The 21,073-nt window shown below is 39.4% G+C and overlaps 1 protein-coding gene across 1 annotated transcript; it reads left to right on the top strand.

Annotated features, from left to right (window-relative positions):
- Window positions 1-3,101: 3,101 nt before the first annotated feature.
- Window positions 3,102-20,765, top strand: LOC113888632 (NAD(P) transhydrogenase, mitochondrial-like). The gene is made up of 5 exons (XM_027535675.1): window positions 3,102-3,198; window positions 6,351-6,568; window positions 12,822-12,909; window positions 17,370-17,458; window positions 20,577-20,765. Exons 2-5 carry the CDS (start codon window positions 6,363-6,365, stop codon window positions 20,701-20,703), a joined length of 510 nt encoding a protein of 169 aa, XP_027391476.1. The 5' UTR covers window positions 3,102-3,198; window positions 6,351-6,362; the 3' UTR covers window positions 20,704-20,765.
- Window positions 20,766-21,073: the final 308 nt, after the last annotated feature.

The raw sequence follows: 21,073 nt of genomic DNA, 5'->3' as shown, positions 1-21,073 counted from the left end.
AAGCCTGAGATGGTTCTCACTGGTTGTCAGCAGGATGCATTCCTTCCAGAGGCTCTAGGGGAGAATCTGTCTCCTTGCCTTTTCCAGTTTCTGGAGACTGTCTACGTTTCTTGGCTCATGGCCTGTTTCTCTGTCTTCAAAGCCAGCAGGATAGCATCTCCAAATTTTTCTTTGACTCTGACTCTTTTGCTCCCTTCTTTCACATTTAAGGATCCATGTGATATATTGAGCCCACCCACATAATTTAGAATATTCTCCCCGTTTCAAGGTCAGTTGATTAACAACCTTAATTCCATCTGTTACCATAATTCTCCTTTGCCATGTACTGGAACGTATTCACTGATTCTGAGGATTAAGACATGGATATATTTGGGAGACTATTATTCATCTTACCACATATTACTTTCTCCAAAGTTGAGAAGCTTTTAGCAAATATTTATTTTTTGAATATTTTTGAATTTTGAAATATTTATTATAATGAATGCATGGATTTTAGCATCTTTATATGTATTTTATGACATTTGAAATAAATTATTTTCCTTTTTGATGCTCAAATTGTCTCATATCTGGCCAGTGGAAGCCCTTCCAGGTTGGTTCCTAAATCCTTTTGATGTGACTTTGTCTGTCTTCGGTAACTTCCTTGGCATATGATATGTAGGACCTAGAGAATTTGAGGTTGTCCAATGAGTGAACTCTAGATAAGTTTATATAATTAATTTTTCACCTTAATCCAAAAATTTGCTATCTTTCAGTTATTTTCCTCTCTCTTAAGTGGAGAGGAAGATTCAGCATGTGTTTGCCTTTGGCTTACTATCAATTATTACTGCTTAAATAGTATGAGATCTAAGACTGTATGTCCAAATGCAGCTATTTTTAGGTTGATTTAGTCTCTATAAAGTTTCACTTAATAAGTTACTCTGAGGAGATATTTTGATTTACCTTTTTATTATATATATTTAAAGTTTAGATTGCTAGAGTAAGTTTTCTAGACTTTAATAAGACATACAGAAGCAGATGCTCTTCATTAAAAATACTGTTTATGCCCATATATTGAGTAAAACAACAGAAAAAAAAAACTAGTGTATTTTAGCTAAGGCTGGTCTGAACTGTATATAAATAATTTGTTGCTGTTCAGTTGCTAAGTTGTGTCCGACTCTTTGCAACTACATGGACTGCAGCATGCCAGTTTTCTCTGAAGGTGAGGTTTTCCAGGCAAGAATACTGGAGTGAGTTGCCATTTCCTTCTTCAGGGATAAATAATTTAACTGTGTTATACGGGTTCTTCTGTGTTGCAGGGAACAGAATCACAGCAGGTTATGTTTTGTGATGAGGTTTTATTTTTGTTGTATGGACTTTTGGGAAGTATGGAGCACAGGGAACCGTTCTTCTCCTTCTTGGAGAAGAGGGGTGTTATTCTGGATTTCATTGCTGTCACTCTTTTCCATCTGCATGCCCACAACCAACGTTTCTGCTGTTGTGGCTGCTGACCCTCTCCCTTTGATTACCTTGTGGCTCTGTTTACAAATAGTTGCTGCGTCATTCTACTCTCCTGGTCCTTTTGGTGGGTCTCATGTCCCGTTTCTCTCTGAGAGATCCTGATTGGGTTGAATAGTCATTGGCCGACATGGAGTATCCACAGGGCAGAGTTCCTCTATAAGTTGTCTCATGCGCTACTGGTTTCCCTTCTGTCTGGCCTGTAGACTGTTATCTTTAACCCATCTGCTGACCCCCTGGTCTAATCAGGTATGACCAAGAATAGATGATGCACAAACTGGAATCAGGATTGTGGGGAGAAATATTGATAACCTCAGATGGGCAGATGACACCACCCTTATGGCAGAAAGTGAAGAGGAATTAAAGAGCTTCTTAATGAAAGTGAGAGAGGAAAGTGAAAAGCTGGCTTAAAACTCAACATTCAGAAAATGAAGATCATGGCATCTGGTCCCATCACTTCATGGCAAATAGATGGGGAAACAATGGAAACAGTGACAGACTTTATTTTCTTGGGCTCTAAAATCATTGTGGATGGTGACTGCAACCATGAAATTAAATGACACTTGCTCCTTGGGAGAAGCAATGACAAACCTAGATAGTGTATTAAAAAGCAAAGGCATTACTTTGCTTACAAAGATCCATGTAGTCAAAGCTATGGTTTTTCCAGTAGTCATATATGGATGTGAGAGCTGGGCAATAAAAAAGGCTGAGCGCTGAAGAATTGTTGCCTTCGCACTGTGGTGCTGGAGAAGACTCTTGAGAGTCTCTTGGATAACAAGGAGATCAAACCAGTCAATCTCGGATGAAATCAACCCTGAATACCCATTGGAAGGACTGATGCTGAAGCTGAAACTCCAGTACTTTGGCCACTTGATGCAAAGAGCCGACTCATTGGAAAAGACCCTGATTCTGAGAAAGATTGAAGGCAGGAGGAGAAGGGGATGACAGAGGATGAGATGGTTGGATGGCATCACTGACTCAATAGATATGAGTTTGAGCAAGCTCTGGGAGATGTTGAAGGATAGGGATGTATGGTGTGCTGCAGTCCATGGTGTCGCAGAGTCAAGACACGACTGAGTGACTGAGCAACAGTTACTTCCGTCTTCCTTAAAGATAAGGACCAGGGGACCATAAACCACAGAGGTTTAGTTTAATGAGTGGAGTTAGTTTGTTGAGTGGCCTTTCAACCCATTTTTTTCCCTACGAATAAGCTAAGCTAGCTAGTTATATGCCTCGAAGAAAGCCATTTGGTTAAATATTTAGGATTTTTCAGAGAGTAGGTGTAAGAATTTCCTATCATCTATCAAAAAAAGTTAAAAAATTATGATTATGAATCAGGAACATCACTTGAACAGCAGCCTGTACATGTAGTGTATTTTGAACAAATTTCCCATTTCCATTTCTGAACTGCATTATTAAAACTTTGAATTTTGGTGTTGTTTTCTTACCAAATTTTTTTTTTTTGTCTTTGTTGTAGGAATTCCATACAAGAACTAACTGTTGGGGTCCCCAAAGAGATTTTCCAAATGAGAAGCGAGTGGCATTGTCTCCTGCTGGCGTCAGGCCTTGGTCAAGCAGGGGTTTAATGTTGTGTGGAATCTGGGCGCAGGTGAAGCTTCCAAGTTCTCAGATGATCACTACAGAGCAGCAGGTGCCCAGATCCAAGGGGCGAAGGAAGTGCTGGCTTCTGATTTGGTGGTCAAAGTATTATTTCCTTTCCCCCTTCCATTTATGGCTTGCGGACTTTCTAATCTTCTTGTAGAAAGATTACTTCTTGTACCAAGATTAAAGTACTTTCTCTTTTGTTACAGTTTTCATACTTTCAAATGATGCTTTTTTCCTCAAAGAAATGATTGCATGTTGTGACTATTCTTCACGTTTCAGTAGAACTTTTATGAAAGTGAAAGTGTTGGTCACTCAGTCATGCCCGACTCTTTGTGACCCCCTGGGCTGTAGCCTACTAGGCTCCTCTGTCCCTGGAATTCTCTAGGCAAGAATACTGGAGTAGGTTGTCATGCCCTCCTCCAGGGGATCTTCCCAACCCAGGGATCAAACCTGGGTCTCCCACATGGCAGGCAGATTCTTTACTGTCTGAGCCACCAGAACTCAGAACTTTTATGAGGCAATGTGAACTATATTACTATATTTAAGCACGAGAAAAGAAGAAATGATCTTCTTTCTTACATTTGCCTCTGTGGAATTTCCTATTGGCTAGGTAACATTCGTACCAATATGGTTCCTATATGTCCACATTACCCCTGGGTGAGTATTTGCTGCTGCTGCTGCTGCTAAGTCGTTGTCAGTTGTGTCCGACTCTCTGTGCGACCCCATAGATGGCAGCCCACTAGGCTTCCCCATCCCTGGGATTCTCCAGCAAGAACACTGGAGTGAGTTGCCATTTCCTTCTCCAGTGCATGAAAGTGAAAGTGAAAGTGAAGTCGCTCAGTCGTGTCCGACTCTAGCGACCCCATGGACTGCAGCCCACCAGGCTCCTCTGTCCGGGGATATTCCAGGCAAGAGTACTGGAGTGGGGTGCCATTGCCTTCTCTGGGGTGAGTATTTAACTCCTACTAGAATAGTAAGAGGCAAAGAACTCCTTGGACTGAATGCACAGTGGTATTCTGATATCTTGAAGGATCATAGGTCAGTGATTTAACTGATGTAAGTATTATTTCCAGAGGGCAGGACTATTCTGGAAAAGTAACGTTGGGCTTAGAATAGACTTACCTACTTTAATAAAAGGTCTTAAGGTAATGTGTAATAGAGAGCTATATGCTAAAGAACTTTACAATAAAATCTGAAGTAAAAAATCATGTAGAGAAAGGGAAACTGTATCAAGAGTATAACATAGATGAGCTGAACAGTAACTAAATCTTAAGTCTTCGGTAACCAAGCCACGTGGGGCAGGGTGGCTCAGGGGTAAAGAATCCGAGTGCAACGCAGGAGTCGCAGAAGGTGCAGGTTCAGTCCCTACATCAGGAGGATCCCCTGGAGGAGGGCCTGGCAACCCATTCCAGTATTCTTGCCTGGAGAATCCCTGTGGACAGAGGAGCCCGCTGGGCTATAGTCCATATGGTCGCAAGAGTCAAACATGACTGAAATGTCTTAACACGCAACCAAGGCAAGTAGTGTGAGGTATGGATTAAATAAGCATGTTTATCAGGTTAAAATAGTCTCACTTTTCTAGGATAGACCAGCTTTTTCCTACATTAATTTCTAAAGGGAATCAATACCTAGGCTTTTTTTACATATAGTCAACTGAATAACTTGATAGGATCTTACATAGTGTTTTTTGCAGGAGACACAAAACTTTTCTATAGAAAATTAATAACAAATTTTATGATATGGAAATAAATAGTAATTTAAGTGTTTAAGCATTTAGGTATACTGATACTTGAGATAACAGTATAATAAAAAGCTTAGGGGAAAATCGAAAAATAAGTGTAATCCATTCTAATGTATGTTTTAGGGATCAAAAACCTTTTGAGGTACCCCACAAAAAGAGGTTACTAGGTGCACGTAAGCTTTAGAAATGCTATGTGTTTCCTGTAGATTCACAATGTGTATGAGCCATGTTAAAGACACTGAGGAATCCTGTAATACGAAAACTTAAATAATTTTATATTTGTAGTAATAAACTACTTGACCTAGGGTCTCTCTTCTGAGACCTCTCTTCAAGCCTGTTAATATTCTGAGGAATTTGTTACCCCCAAAAAGCATCTTCAGGGAGACATTGTGTTGGCTTCACTCACTCAGATGTCAGCAGTTTCAGCTAAGCATTTGATAGGGCCAGGAGATTCAAAGTTGTCCTCTATGTTTATTAAATCTATATTATAGATTCTCACTGAGGAAAAAAATAGACCTTGTCAGAGAGTCTAATTAAAGTCCAGAGCCTAAAATCACACGCATCACCACAGCAACAACTGAAATGGGAATGACAGATAAAGGTGTTTCATAGGTAAATTGAGATGAAATGCTGTTAAATGAAGTATTGACCTAGTGTTTGTGTTTCATTTCCTTTTAAAACAGAAGTCCTAGAGCTGTATTTGTTCTGTGCTTTCTAGCCTAAGAGCACTGCTGTTGCAGATTGGGAGCTAATGAAATGATACACTTTAATTGAAGGTTGACTTTGAACAGGGATGTAAAACACATTTTAAAACACCTTTTTAATTGGAAGTTTTAAAAATTTGGCTTGAAAAAGTAGACAGTTGAAACTTTCAGGCATGTATAGTGTGTGTCATTGACTTGATTCAACGTAACAGAGTACGTTGCAGCTTTTGCTTAAACCCAACTCAGCAAGGCTACTGGTTTGAGTTGTGTCCATCTGTAGATTTTTCTGAAACTTTAAGGTGGCATAAATCTATACACATGACATGGAGATTTTAGTTTATGATGTTCTTAACTTCTAACCACTCCAAATGTTTATGCTTGCAAATTAACAAGAATTGAATCTTTGAACATTCAACAAAAGCTTACTGTCTGTTTATTCTAATGTTTCTTAATTTTACCAGAGTAGTGGATTTTGGACAACAGATTTGTTGTAGAACCTGTTTCCCCCAAAAAAACAGATTGTTGTTTTTTTTAATTCCTCTACCTGTCATTGTCAAACCTGTCCTGACACTATTTCCAGGTATGTGTGCTTGTTACTCAAGACTAGGTCATAAGTTCAGTCAGATAATCAGTGGCATAAATTTCTATGTGCTTTATTTTATTTAGGAATTGAGGAAGAAATTTTTTCATGAGAGATTATTTCTGGAGTGTTATTTCAATAATGGTATATTATTTTAGTTGTCTTGTTTACTTAAAAATAAGATAAAGGTATTTACGTTTTTAATCAGTGACATTTTTTCCCCCAGGTGCGAGCCCCTATGCTTAACCCAACATTAGGTGTTCATGAAGCTGATCTTTTAAAGACATCGGGTACACTGATCAGTTTTATTTACCCAGCCCAAAATCCAGACTTGCTAAATAAACTGTCCAAAAGGAAGACGACAGTTCTGGCAATGGACCAGGTTCCAAGAGTCACAATTGCTCAGGGATATGATGCGCTAAGCTCCATGGCCAACATTGCCGGGTAGGTTGATTGTTTTCCAGTTGAACAAGAGCACAGTGGTGCTACAGAAACGTGCTCACTACAGCTCTTCTCTCTTACAATGATTTTACTTGTAGTGGCTAGGAGATTGCAGCCTTCCAAGAGTGTGCTTCAGTTACTTTTAAGATTCGTGTTGTTCCACGGTCATCAGTAGGAAATGGCTATTCACTTTGCCTGCTATGTACATTACTTTTTAATCTTCATGGGCAGAAGGGAAGTAGTATTTCTTTCTACCAAAGGAAATGACTTTTTTTTCAAATGTGTGCTTATTTTCTTAATATCTGTTTTCATGAAAAACTGCATGGTAAGTAAACCATAGTCTTAGCAATTTATAATTATCCAAAAGCTTTAATGTAGTAAACTCATATTTTACTAAAGTCAATAGCAAGGGTAGTGATAACAATTTAGGACAAATGGTTTAAAATTCACATAAGTCTAGTACTGTTTTTAAGACTGTTATTTATATAGAATGAGAAAGGGTGCAATGTAGAAAGTCTTATTTTAGTTTACTAATTATGAGGCTTCTGAATCTATGCTTAAAAAGTACTTCTGATTTCTGAATACATAATGTTCCAATTTTTTTTCTTTGGAACTTATTTGTACTTTAATGGTGATATACTGTATTTCATGTGTGTGTGTGTGTGTGTGTGTCTATGTATATATTAGTTGAAATTACAGTTTTATTGTGGTATAATTGTCATAGAACATTGTTTCCACCTTAAAATTTATACAATGATTTGATATATGTATATATTGTGAAATTATTACCAGACTAAGTTTAGTTGACATAAATTACTGTTGTCATAGGGTCAAAAATGGTAGAACATTAGCAGTTTCATATGGTCCCATCTAATATATACATATTGATAGATTAGCACTTTAATTACATTTTGCCTAGGGAAATTTATAAATTATTTAATAATAGGGAAATGTCTGCACTCGAGGAAATTTCATCTTAGGTCAAAACCATGATAACTAAAGGCTAACCGTGGCCAAGATGGCAATAAACTTCATTTGCCTGCCGGCCTGAATGCATTCCCCGTCTATTGCCAGGACTCTGTGTTGAGAATTCTAGGACCCATTCAGCTCAGAGGAATGTGTCTCTGACTGAGTAACAGTCATGTGTGCCTATGCCTGCCACAGAGCAGGGACAGGCATAACTATGTAAGTGCAGTATATTGCTGACTCTGCCTGGAGAGTGGGGAAAATCTGGAAATCAGATGATGTTTATGAAATCAGCTTATCTAAGAAACGAATTAGATTTTAGGCAGAAAACGATTAATAGTGGCAACTTGCTAATATGAGTGAGGCACCAACAAATGAAAAAAATTTAAAAATAAAACGATATAGGAAGAAAGATAACCTGAATAAAGACTTTTACAGCTGACCTAGGAGCCAAAAGTTTTCTTAGGTTTCATATCTTAGATGTAGCATATCAAATGTGCTACAGATTCTTCTCTGGATTCCAGCTGTTCATTTTTGATGTGAAAGAGATGCAGTAAACAAAAATGACAAATAGAATACATTTTGTTTCCTTATGTAATATGACAAATGATTGGTTTGAAGATTTTTTTGTGATGTGAATTAATGCAGAGGGACAATGTAAACTTTTGTCACATTTATTTAGTTTCTGAAAGAGCTTATGCAGTGTGGGACTTAAAATTTTATATAGGAAAGAAAGTGTCATTCAGTTGTGTCTGAATGGCCTATAGTCTGCCAGGTTCCTCTGTCCATTCAGTTGTGTCTGAATGGCCTATAGTCTGCCAGGTTCCTCTGTCCGTGGAATTTTCCGGGCAAGAATAATGGAGTGAGTAGATATTCCTTTCTCTAGCAGATCTTCCTGACCCAGGGATTGAACCCCAGTTTCCTGCATTGCAGTCAGATTCTTTACCATCTGAGCCATCAGGGAAACCTTTATGTAGGAAATGAACAATGTGAAGTTTTAAGGATGGTGTTGCTTTGCACATGTGCGAAAGGTTATCCCAGTCAGTAGCTCTAGATCGGTGGTTTTCAGCTGCAGAATCTTTTGAGCAAATGAAACATGAGGGAATATAGACAAATCCAATAATTCAAGTGGCCTTAGTTGAATTAATGCTTTCTTGGTGGTTCAGACAGTAAAAGAATCTGCCTGCAATGCAGGAGACCTGGGGTTGATCCCTGGTTCAGGAAGATTCCCCTGGAGAAGGAAATGGCAACCCACTGCAGTATTCTTGACTGGTGAATCCCATGGACAGAGGAGCCTGGAGGGCTATAGTCTATGGGGTCGCAAAGAGTTGGACACGACTGAGCGACTAACACTTCACTTCAGTTGAATTAAGGGACAGAAGGGTATCCAGAAACACTGTGTCTCTGTTTTCCTTCCCATCCATGATGCTCTAATAGTTGGTTGAAGTGTGAGCTTTTGGAGATCCAGGGACACAGTTTTAAAGAATCACTGTCTTAGGTCCTGAGCTGATATATGCAAAAGGCGTAGTTAGAGATGAATCGTCTAGTATACTTACCCGTATTGCTGCTGCTGCTGCTGCTAAGTCGTTTCAGTCGTGTCCGACTCTGTGCGACCCCAGAGACAGCAGCCCACCAGGCTCCTCCGTCCCTGGGATTCTTCAGGCAAGAACACTGGAGTGGGTTGCCAATTCCTTCTCCAATGCATGAAAGTGAAAAGTGAAAGTGAAGTCGCTCAGTTGTGTCTGACTCTTCTCGACCCCATGGACTGCAGCCTACCAAGCTCCTCCGTCCATGGGATTTTCCAGGCAAGAGTACTGGAGTGGGGTGCCATTGCCTTCTCCGACTTACCCATACAATATGTGATAAATCATTATCTAACTCACACACATAGGCGTGTTACTGTGATGACATGCTCCTCCTAGTTCACTGTGTTCATGTGAGCCTTTTTGCTCTCCTCCAAAACAGGCCCACTTTTATCACTTTTCCCCACTACCAACGTTTTCTTGTACATTTCCTGTGTAATCTGTCTGGTTTTTTTTTTCCCCCCAATACAGCAACTAAATCTTTTAATCAAAATTAATTTCTTCCCGTGGCCTTTGAGTCTTTATCATCTTTGCTCTCTGAAACTTTTTATCACTTGGATTCAGAACTAACAAGTAATATAATCATTAAAATATTTTTTCTTGCTATAAGTAATAGTAGTAACTATTACATGCTTTTGCATTGATTATTATAAATTTGTTTTACAAAAATATGACCAGGTAAAGGTTTTTTTGTCAGCTAGTAGGTGGATCTTATCATCATAATGCTTGCATTATGATTATAATCTTTGCATTATAATGATAAGGTAGAGTGTTTGTTACTGAGTGTGCAAAAGTACCTTTTAAGTATAAAATAATATGAAAATGAAATTAATGTAATAGGTAATTTAATGTAGTAAAAATACCCAGTAAAGAAAACTTGGAATTGTTTCCTTAATTTCTCTTTCTGTTTTCTCATTATTAGTGTATAGGAATGCAAGGGATTTCTGTGTGTTGATTTTATATCCTGCAACTTTACTGTAGTCATTGATTATTTCTAGTAATTTTCTGGTGGACTCTTTAGGGTTTTCTATGTAGAGGATCATGTCATCTGCAAATAGTGAGAGTTTTACTTCTTCTTTTCCAATTTGGATTCCTTTTAATTCCATTCACCATTGCAACAGAAAGAATAAAATACTTAGGAATATATCTACCTAAAGAAACTAAAGACCTATATATAGAAAACTATAAAACACTGGTGAAAGAAATCAAAGAGGACACTAATAGATGGAGAAATATACCATGTTCATGGATTGGAAGAATCAATATAGTGAAAATGAGTATACTACCCAAAGCAATTTATAGATTCAACGCAATCCCTATCAAGCTACCAACAGTATTCTTCACAGAGCTAGAACAAATAATTTCACAATTTGTATGGACATACAAAAAACCTCGAATAGCCAAAGCGATCTTGAGAAAGAAGAATGGAACTGGAGGAATAAACCTACCTGACTTCAGGCTCTACTACAAAGCCACAGTTATCAAGACAGTATGGTACTGGCACAAAGACAGAAATATTGATCAATGGAATAAAATAGAAAGCCCAGAGATAAATCCACGCACATATGGACACCTTATCTTCGACAAAGGAGGCAAGAATATACAATGGATTAAAGACAATCTCTTTAACAAGTGGTGCTGGGAAATCTGGTCAACCACTTGTAAAAGAATGAAACTGGACCACTTTCTAACACCATACACAAAAATAAACTCAAAATGGATTAAAGATCTAAACGTAAGACCAGAAACTATAAAACTCCTAGAGGAGAACATAGGCAAAACACTCTCCGACATACATCACAGCAGGATCCTCTATGACCCACCTCCCAGAATATTGGAAATAAAAGCAAAAATAAACAAATGGGACCTAATTAACCTTAAAAGCTTCTGCACATCAAAGGAAACTATTAGCAAGGTGAAAAGACAGCCTTCAGAATGGGAGAAAATAATAGCAAATGAAGCAACCGACAAACAACTAATCTCAAAAATATACAAGCAACTCCTACAGCTCAACTCCAGAAAAATAAACGACCCAATCAAAAAATGGGCCAAAGAACTAAATAGACATTTCTCCAAAAAGACATACAGATGGCTAACAAACACATGAAAAGATGCTCAACATCACTCATTATCAGAGAAATGCAAATCAAAACCACTATGAGGTACCATTTCACACCAGTCAGAATGGCTGCGATCCAAAAGTCTACAAATAATAAATGCTGGAGAGGGTGTGGAGAAAAGGGAACCCTCTTACACTGTTGGTGGGAATGCAAACTAGTACAGCCACTATGGAGAACAGTGTGGAGATTCCTTAAAAAACTGGAAATAGAACTGCCTTATGATCCAGCAACCCCACTGCTGGGCATACACACTGAGGAAACCAGAAGGGAAAGAGACACGTGTACCCCAATGTTCATCGCAGCACTGTTTATAATAGCCAAGACATGGAAGCAACCTAGATGTCCATCAGCAGATGAATGGATAAGAAAGCTGTGGTACATATACACAATGGAGTATTACTCAGCCATTCAAAAGAATACATTTGAATCAGTTCTAATGAGGTGGATGAAACTGGAGCCTATTATACAGAGTGAAGTAAGCCAGAAGGAAAAACATAAATACAGTATTCTAACGCATATATATGGAATTTAGAAAGATGGTAACAATAACCCTGTGTACGAGACAGCAAAAGAGACACTGATGTATAGAACAGTCTTATGGACTCTGTGGGAGAGGGAGAGGGTGGGAAGATTTGGGAGAATGACATTGTAACATGTAAAATATCATGTAAGAAACGAAAAAAAAAAAAAAAAAAAAAAAAGAAAACTTGGTATAAATTGCTAGTTTTTGATGTATAGAGTGTTTCTTTAGCTAAAAACATACTTGCCAGGCACTTATTGTGATTCTTTATGGTAAGGGCTTTACTGAATTATCTTATTCAGTCCTTAAAACAACTCTAAGAGACCCTTATTGTCCCCAGTTTAGAGATGAGGAAACCAAGAATTAGAGAATTAAAGAAATTTGCCCAAGGTCACAAAACTAGTTAGTGACAGAACTCAGATTCGAATTAGATCGTGCTGTCTCAAAATATGACAGTTCCAACCATTAGAGATCAGGGGAAGTGTTTTTGGTTATGAGGTTGGAATTTTGTTATGTATGAACAGATAGCCAACCTCATTTTTTAATTTTAAAGATTTTTTCCCCATATTATATAAATGCTACACAGTCATCAAAGAAAATTTGGATGATAAAGTAAAGTTTAAAGTACCTGTAGTCCTAGCTGCCAAAGCAAACTGTTGTTAGCATTTTCTTGTCTTCCCTTCGCTTCTCTTATTTTATCCGAGCTAATTTTCTGTAGTGGTCATCATGAAGTCAGAGAGCATCATGGGTAAGAGTGTGTCTGCAGGCAGGATGCTAGGGTCAGATGTCTGGCTCTGCCATTTAATAGCTGAGGGACCTCGGTCAAGTCTCTTTGTCTCTCCATGCCTCAATTTCCTCACCTATAAAATGAAGATTATAGTTATATTTATCCACAGGGTTGTTGTGAAGATCAAAGGAGTAAGTATATATGCAGTACCTAGAGCTGTTTTTGACAGATAGTACTTACTGTATAAATTTTAGTTGTTCTCTAATAATTTTGATAATATAAGCTTAAGTTCTTTAATTTTATAGACTTATTTATCCACTTATTTGTCTATTTTCCTAAGTTACAAGGCTGTTGTACTAGCAGCAAATCATTTTGGACGGTTTTTTACTGGTCAGATCACAGCTGCTGGAAAAGTTCCTCCAGCTAAGGTAGGTTAAACTTTTAATGTTTCTTTATAGTGTGAATTAATTAAAGGCAAGGATATATACAGTTATTTAAAAATTTTGGTTCTCTGTTAATGTCACAGTGATAACTTTTGTGTCACGTGTAATATATGGTGGCGCCTCAAAGTTGCTTAAGATTACTTGGGAAAAAAAGAATTTTTGACATTTCTGGAAGTTCTAAGGTTTTTTTTTTCCCTTTCTGTTTTTTACTTTCTAACTTGAATTCTTAAAGGGATTTGGGTGACTTATTACTAGTTTTTTTAAAACTTCGTGACACCATTTAGCAAGCTCTCAACTTCCCAGTGATTGTGACATTTTGGCTTGGGAAGGACTTGGTTTTCTCACTTTTTGCCAAATTTTGGGTCAAGAGGACAGTAAATAGTAGGTGGTGTAGTCAGAGTATTTGGCAGGGGGAAAGGCTGCAGTTTCTTTAATCTATATTTAGAGCAGAGAGGAGCAGGAGATAGGTCAGGGTGGCTAAGTGAAAGAATAGATTATGCTGTGACCTTCAAGGCCACATGTCGTAAATGGCAGTATAAGCACTTTGGTAAAGTATAGGAAACAGGACCTTAAATATTGTCATCTATCTGCAGAGTACACTTTGGGGGGTATAGGTGTACTTGGTGCTTCCTGCTTTTACGTTCTTTGTAATATCAATCCAGAGCTCTCACACAAAAGAAATCCGGAAAAAATGAAAAAAAAAAAACAATAGCAGCTTTGAGAACTCTAGTATATATGCTAGTGTGTAAATAGTGTCTCTGTATATCTATCTAGTATATTATATAAATTATATGCTGGATTATATACTATATAATATATATATATATACACTGAATAGTTATATGCTAGATTTCTAGTATATATACTAGTAGATATATATATCTAGTATATAGCATAGTATACCTAGTATATAGCTTCCCAGATGGCGCAAGTGGTAAAGAACCCACCTGCCAATATAGGTGGACTTAAGAGATGCCAGTTCAGTCCCTGGGCTGGGAAGATCCTCTGGAGGAGGACATGGCAACCCACTCTAGTATTCTTGCCTGAAGAATCCCATGGACAGAGGAGCCTGGCAGGCTGCAGTCTATGGGGTCACACAGAGTCAGACCTGACTGAAGTGACTTAGCACACACATATGTTTAGTATATAGTATATATATCTAGTAGATATATGTATATATCTACTAGGATATATACTAGAAATCTAGTATGTAACTATATAGTATATGTATTATATAGTATATAACCCAGTATATAGTATTTTACTTTAAAAACAGAGCAGGTGGGACTTCCCTGGCGGTCCAGTGGTTAAAGTGTCACGCTTCTACTGCAGAGTTTGATCATTGGTCAGGGAACTAAGATCCCTCATGCCTTGTGGTGCGGCCAAAAAAATCAACCCCCCTCACCAAAAACTCCCCCAAAAGAGTCCAGGTGAAGCAGGTGAAGATGATGGCAAGTGGTCCAAGTGGAGCCAGAACACTTAACAAGAACATACAAAGAGACAACGCAGAGGTCTGATACGTAAGGTGATTACATCCGGACTTCTTTCTTAGGATCATAAGTAAAGGTCTAGCCCTCATGGTGGTCAGAAGTTGGCTGCTGTTCTTAAACTGGCTGAATGCTTTGATGCACAATCCACTACTCAGTTTTGGTTAGAACCTTTCTGGAATTATATGAAAGTTGAGAGGAAAGCTGTGATTATAAAAGATTAAAAAGTGAAACAGAAGACAAGGAGTAAAGGAAAGAGAATCAGTCAGCTTTTAAAAGGTGGAAAAGTGACTGTCTTTACTGAGAATTTAAACTGCAGCATAAGAGATTTTAGTTACATGTCACAAACACTTTCCTGATATCAAAGAATTAGATAATAGATGGCCTTTTCAGGGTAGAATGAATATTTTGAGTTTCCTTTAAACATGGAGTGTTCTTACTTGTCCAGAATGAGCTAAAATCAATTTGTTGATGGCTGTGATATGCCAGGCACTGTTGTAGGAGCTGGCAATATGGCATGAACAAGACAAACAAAATCCCTCCCATATGTAACTTACATTCTAGTAGGGCCCACAGAGAGGAAATAAACCATCAAACAAATATAGGAGATTTTTTAATATATGGAGGAAATGAACAGGATGGTATGGTGGGTGGGTAATGGGAGCAGGCTACTGTAGTTAGGGTGATGGGGAAAGTGCCTGTAGCATTTAAGTTGGGACCTCAAGGATGGGAAGAAAGAAAGGGGGGTTCGGGATTCTGGGCCAGGGGAGAAGCACCTTTAAAGACACTGTGATGGGATGGAATTCATTGTGCTCGAGGAGAAATGAAGGAGGCCTCTGGTCTTGGGGTGTGGTGAGTGAGGTGAAGTGTGATCTGAGATGATGTTGGAAAGGGAGGTCAAGGCTGGATGACGTGGGTCCTGTCTTCTTGGTCTTGTCTCAGAATTCAGATTGTCTTACAGATGCGGGAAAGTCTGATTTAGGACTGTTTTGGAAAAAATCCACTCTTGCTTGTGTTTCTGATACTTCCTGTTACCAATTTGTGGGGATTTTCCCCACCCCAGGCACTCCTCCGGCACCAACTGGGCACCCTACGGTTTCACTGAATTCTCCCACTGTCTACTTGGAGGTAGCGTCACATCTCACAGGTTAAGGGCTCAGGCCCATAGGACTGCCCTCACCTCTCAGATGCCAGTCACAAGTCTAGATTGCTACCTATGCTTCTGACAGGTGGGCTGTAAACCAGAGGTTCCCAACCCCCCTCCTTCGGTTTGATTAATTTGCTAGAGCTGCTCACAGAACTCAGGAAAACAGTTTACTTCCTGTTGATCAGTTTATTATGAAAGGATATGATAAAGGATAAGATGAAAGTCCTGTTGGAGAGGTGAGCAGGCAGGTGGGAAAGGGTGTGGGGCTTCAGTGCCCTCTTTGGGCCCTACTCCTGGAAGCTCCCAGAACCCTGTATTTTGGGGATTTTTATGGAGGCTTCATAAGTAGGTATTTACTCCACTTCCAGCCTCTGTTCCCTCTCTGGAGAACGGATTCTGTCTTTTAAATTATGGGATCTTTGTTATTTCTTGATTCAGGATAACTTGGCCCAGTCTGCTTTGCTTTCTTTCTCTCTCTCTCTCTCCCTTCCTTCTTCCTTCTTTGTTTCTCTTTTCCTTCCTTTCCAGGGATTGGGCTTTGGTATGTGGAGCGGGATGGTGCCTTGGGGCCCAGTAGCATCTTATTCCCTCTGGTCCCTCTTTGTCTCCCTTCCTGTAAATCCCCTCTGCTCCTTAAACAAAGCATTCCCATTAAGATTGATAAATGAGATCTCTAAAACACTGCCCAGAGGTCACTGGAGCACAGTTCCACTAGCCTAGTCTTCTTGAAGAGGTGCAAGAAGTGGGCATGATGGGTGGGTGGGAATTTATAAACTTCACTGTATCTGTGGGTGTCTCTCTCTCTCTTTTTTTTAGCAGGAACAAGGAGTTGCCTTCAATTGACTGCGAAGTATAATAGGGACTTTTCTCTGGAAGGCACATTCTAGGCTAGAGACAACATTGTTCTTAGCTTGTTTAGAATGAGGAGACTCTTGTTTCTGAGGAATTCTTTGATTTCCTTGGCTCCAGTCCTGCCTTGGTTAGAGGATTAGTTACATTGGTTTGGATTTCAGGTACAGTTCATTCACAATGGATCAAAGTTAGGCACTTGGTTCCCTCTCTTTCTTGTAGAAGCATTTGAGCTCAAAATAGGATTAGATGCTTCACAAAGTTGTACCCATCTCTGAAACTTATTTTGATGTTTTATGAGCATAAAGAAATATTACCCTGGGGATTCTATTAGAAGTAGCTTTGATATGGTGGGGAAGAACCGTCAGTCTTTAATATTCCCAACACTGCTGATGCTGTATATAGCTTTTACAGTGAGATGCTGGGTATCACACTGTTTGTGAAGTTGTTCTAAACTTTACTTTTTTTTAAGATTTACTTAATTGTGACTGTTTTGAGTCTTTGTTACTCTGCATGGGCTTTCTTTAGTTGTGAGCTGGAGCTGTTTCTCTTTGCGGTGTGCGGGCTTCTCATTGCGGTGGCTTCTCTTGTTGCGGAGCGCGGGCTCTGGGGCTCCTGGGCTTCAGTAGTTGTGGCTCAAGGGTTGGTTGTTCCTTGGCACGTGGAATCTCCCTGGACTAGGGATCAAACCCGTGTCTCCTGCATTGGCAGGTGGATTCTTAACCACTAGACCACCAGGGAAGCCCTATTTTAAACTTTTGAAAAACAGTGGTGGTCCAGTTAAAGGGTAGTCTATCCACTCAGTACATTTCTGAGGACTGAATATCATCACCAGCACCACTGGGTGTAATGGTGGATGCTAAGTGTGATACCTGGCCCTGAGAGGTACTGGCTGATGATTTTACATAATCACTTGATCATGAACTGTATTTTAAACACGCGGGTTCTGTTTTCTCTCCTAGATTCTGATAGTTGGTGGTGGCGTTGCTGGGCTGGCTTCTGCAGGTGCAGCCAAGTCCATGGGTGCCATTGTTAGGGGATTTGATACAAGGTGAGTGCTATACTCGTGATTGCTTTAAGGTAAAAACATTTTGCTTCAGGTGAATATTATGTTTTCCTTAGAATTTATAAACTGAAGTAGTGCATTGAAACTGTTGTATGACTTCTTTCCATTTAAAATATTTCCACTTTTTCACAGTTTACTCAAAGTGAAAATGTATTACTTAGTGGGGAAAAAATTTTAAGGACCCAGACACAGTACATCAGAGACTATTTAAAAAAAGAAAAAGAAAACAACTCACACTCAGACTTGTATTTTCACGTAGATTAGCAATGGACCAGATGGCAGGGTTTGCTAATCTCTCTCCTGACTTTCTTCTGTTTCTCTACTGTGTTTTATTTCTGCTTGAAATGTGTTTTAGGCACTAGGTAGGGCTTGAAACGGAGAAGGCAATGGCACCCCACTCCAGTACTCTTGCCTGGAGAATCCCATGGACGGAGGAGCCTGGTAGGCTACAGTCCATAGGGTCGCTAGGAGTCGGACACGACTGAGCGACTTCACTTTAAACTTTTCACTTTCATGCACTGGAGAAGGAAATGGCAACCCACTGCAGTATTCTTGCCTGGAGAATCCCAGGGACAGAGGAGTCTGTTGGACTGCTGTCTATGGGTCGCACAGAGTTGGACACGACTGATGCGACTTAGCAGCAGCAGCAGCAGGGCTTGAAAAAGGTGTTGTGAGTTGAAGAAGGGGAGTAGTATGAGCAACATCTTGCAGAGCATAGCGGGGGTGAAGGGTAGGGGGTTGAGAGGCATGCTCTGCGTTGAAGGATGGAAGCAGGTGAAGTATATTGGGCAGCAGTAGAGCCTCCAGATGAAAGTACTTGATTATGTCCATTGCATATTTGTTTAAAGCAGACACATCATCATTTTCCTAGGATTTCTTTAAAGAGAAGTTGATTAGAATTGTTCTTCATTTCAGGCTGCTGTATAGCACAGGGAGCTTGGTTTGGAGCTCTGTGATGACCTAGAGGGGTGGGGCGTGGGGGGAGTGGGGAGGGAGGTCCAACAGGGAGGGAGTACATGTATACACATAGCTGATCACTTCACTGTACAGCAGAACTGACACACACGTTGTAAAGCAATTATACTCCAATAAAAAAAATACATGAAAAAAAATGTTCATTTCAGAACACACTTTTTTGTTGTTGTTTAATCACTAAGTCATGTTAGACTCTATTGCAGTCCTGTGGACTGTAGCCTGCCAGGCTCCTTCTGTCATGGAATTTTCCAGGTAAGAATACTGGAGTGGCTTGCCCTTGCCTCCTCCAGGGGATCTTCTTGAACCAGGGATTGAACCCTCGTTCCTGCTTGGCAGGTGGATTCTTTACCACTGAGCCACCTGGGAAGCCTGTCACTTCTTAAAGTGTAAGACAGTGGATTATTGGGACTTCTCTGTGGTCCAGTGGTTAAGACTCCACACTTCCACTGCAGGAGGCTTGGGTTTGATCCATATTGTGGAATTAAGATCCTGCGTGCTGCTCGGCCAAAAATAATTCAAAGATAATGTATTATATCTGAAGTGAAAATCCGGGGGAAGGACTCCCTTTTCACAATAGAGGCAGCAGCTCATCACTCATCAGGGCTATCCAGGACCAGGATCTTTCTGTCTCTCTCTGCTGTCCTCAGTTCTGGCTGAGGTATGAACGTCCTTGTTCAAGCTGGCAGAAATGGAGAGAAGCTCATGTTCATCCATGCCTTACTTTTCCTGCCCTGCCTTCTACATCCTACCTGACCGTGGCGGTTATCATGGGGCTGAAGGGCTTAGACCACTAACTACTGTTTCCCAAATTTCCCTGATGATAAGAATGACCTGCAGCTCTTGCTAAAAATAGAGATTCTGGTCCCTCTGCTGGAGATTGTAATTTCAGTGGTTCTGGAGAGGAGCTTGGCAATTTGAATTTTTTTTTTACTTTAATTTTTTAACTTTACAATATTGTATTGGTTTTGCCATATATCAAAATGAATCCGCCATAGGTATACATATGTTCCCCATCCTGACCCTCCTCCCTCCTCCCTCCCCTGAATTTTAACAAGTACTTGGAGTGATTGTTGTCATTAGGGAGATTGGGATTCACTGTAGTGGACTGGATGTGGTGAGTTAAACACACTAGAGCTGAGAGCTTTATTGGCTTTGGTTTTCCAGCTAGTACATAGAACTTGGCTAGTGTTTATTTATTTTTAACCTGAATGCATTTTACATAAGTTAATTGTGTTGGTTCTTCACATTTATGCCATTTTTACATAAGTTAATTGTGTTGGTTCTTCTTACTATTTATGCCATTTATAGATTGCTTTTCTCAAACACAATTTAGTGCGGACTAGGGGCAAAAATCACTTTGTAACAATATTTCTAAGTAAGAGTCTTTTATGTGGTTAAGTCCCCATAGTTGGAATGTTTACAAAGGATTTGACTGATGTCAAATCTGAATGTTGGTCAGATCTCACTTCATCATTGACAATGGGACCTCTGTCAGGAAACAAAACTGATGACTGGAGTTGGCAGTAGTGAAATTTCTTTTGTGACTTAGCTAAGTGATTTAGTTAATTAAGTTAGTAGAATTTCCTATAGTTTTTTTTTTTTCCAGGAGAAAATATCATAAAAGTGTTACCCGTCTTTAGAAAAAAATGGAAACAGTCTGGTCAGAGATCTCAAAAAAAGGAGTGTCCACTTTTGAATTTATAGTTTCTTAACAATGTGTATACAAATGATCTTTTTTTCTTAACATTTTATTTTGTATTGGAGTATAGTCTGTTAACAATGTGTTAGTATCAGGTGGACAGCAAAGGGACTCAGCCATAGGTATACATGTATCCATTCTCCTGAAACTCCCCTCCCATCCAGGCTGCCACATAACATTGAGCAGAGTTCCCTGTGTTATACAGTAGGACCTTGTTGGTTATCCATCGTAAATATAGCAGTGTGTACATGTCCATCCCAAACTCCCCAACTACCCCTTCCCCCCGTCCTTCCCCCCTGGCAACCATAAATTTGTTCTCCTGAGTCTGTGAGTCTCTTTCTGTTTTGTAAATAAGTTCTGTAAATGATGATCTTAATTTCTGTATTAAGGACCTGAAATAACTGCTGCTTCCCCTTCAATAATCACCAGGGCCGCAGCTTTGGAGCAGTTTAAGTCTTTGGGTGCTGAGCCCTTGGAGGTGGATTTGAAGGAATCTGGTGAGGGACAAGGAGGATACGCAAAGGAGATGTCCAAGAGTTCATTGAGGCCGAAATGAAGCTCTTTGCTCAACAGTGTAAGGAGGTGGACATCCTTATCAGCACAGCTCTTATTCCAGGTGTGTCATTACATCAGGGGTTATTGCTAAAGCGCCTTTATGAACGGTATTTTAAAATGAGAGTGAGTTTAACGTCAGGATTCAAGTAAAGATAGATTTACTTCTAGAAATAAGAAAGCACATGAAAGGCAGAAAGACAAAATCACTGTGGCCTCTGGAGAAAAATGGTCATTCATGATGTGATATATTTTCTTCAGTTTCTTTTCCTGTATATTTTTATCTGTGTTTACAGATATGTACAATATTAGATTTATAAGTAGTTTCCTCTGTTTATACCCTTGAAAAATTGGTTTTTAATTTACTTCTGTTC

This window comes from Bos indicus x Bos taurus, unplaced genomic scaffold, assembly GCF_003369695.1.
Source record: "Bos indicus x Bos taurus breed Angus x Brahman F1 hybrid unplaced genomic scaffold, Bos_hybrid_MaternalHap_v2.0 tig00000315_arrow_arrow_obj, whole genome shotgun sequence".
Taxonomy (NCBI): Eukaryota; Metazoa; Chordata; class Mammalia; order Artiodactyla; family Bovidae; genus Bos; species Bos indicus x Bos taurus.
This window is presented reverse-complemented; position numbering and strand designations above follow the sequence as displayed.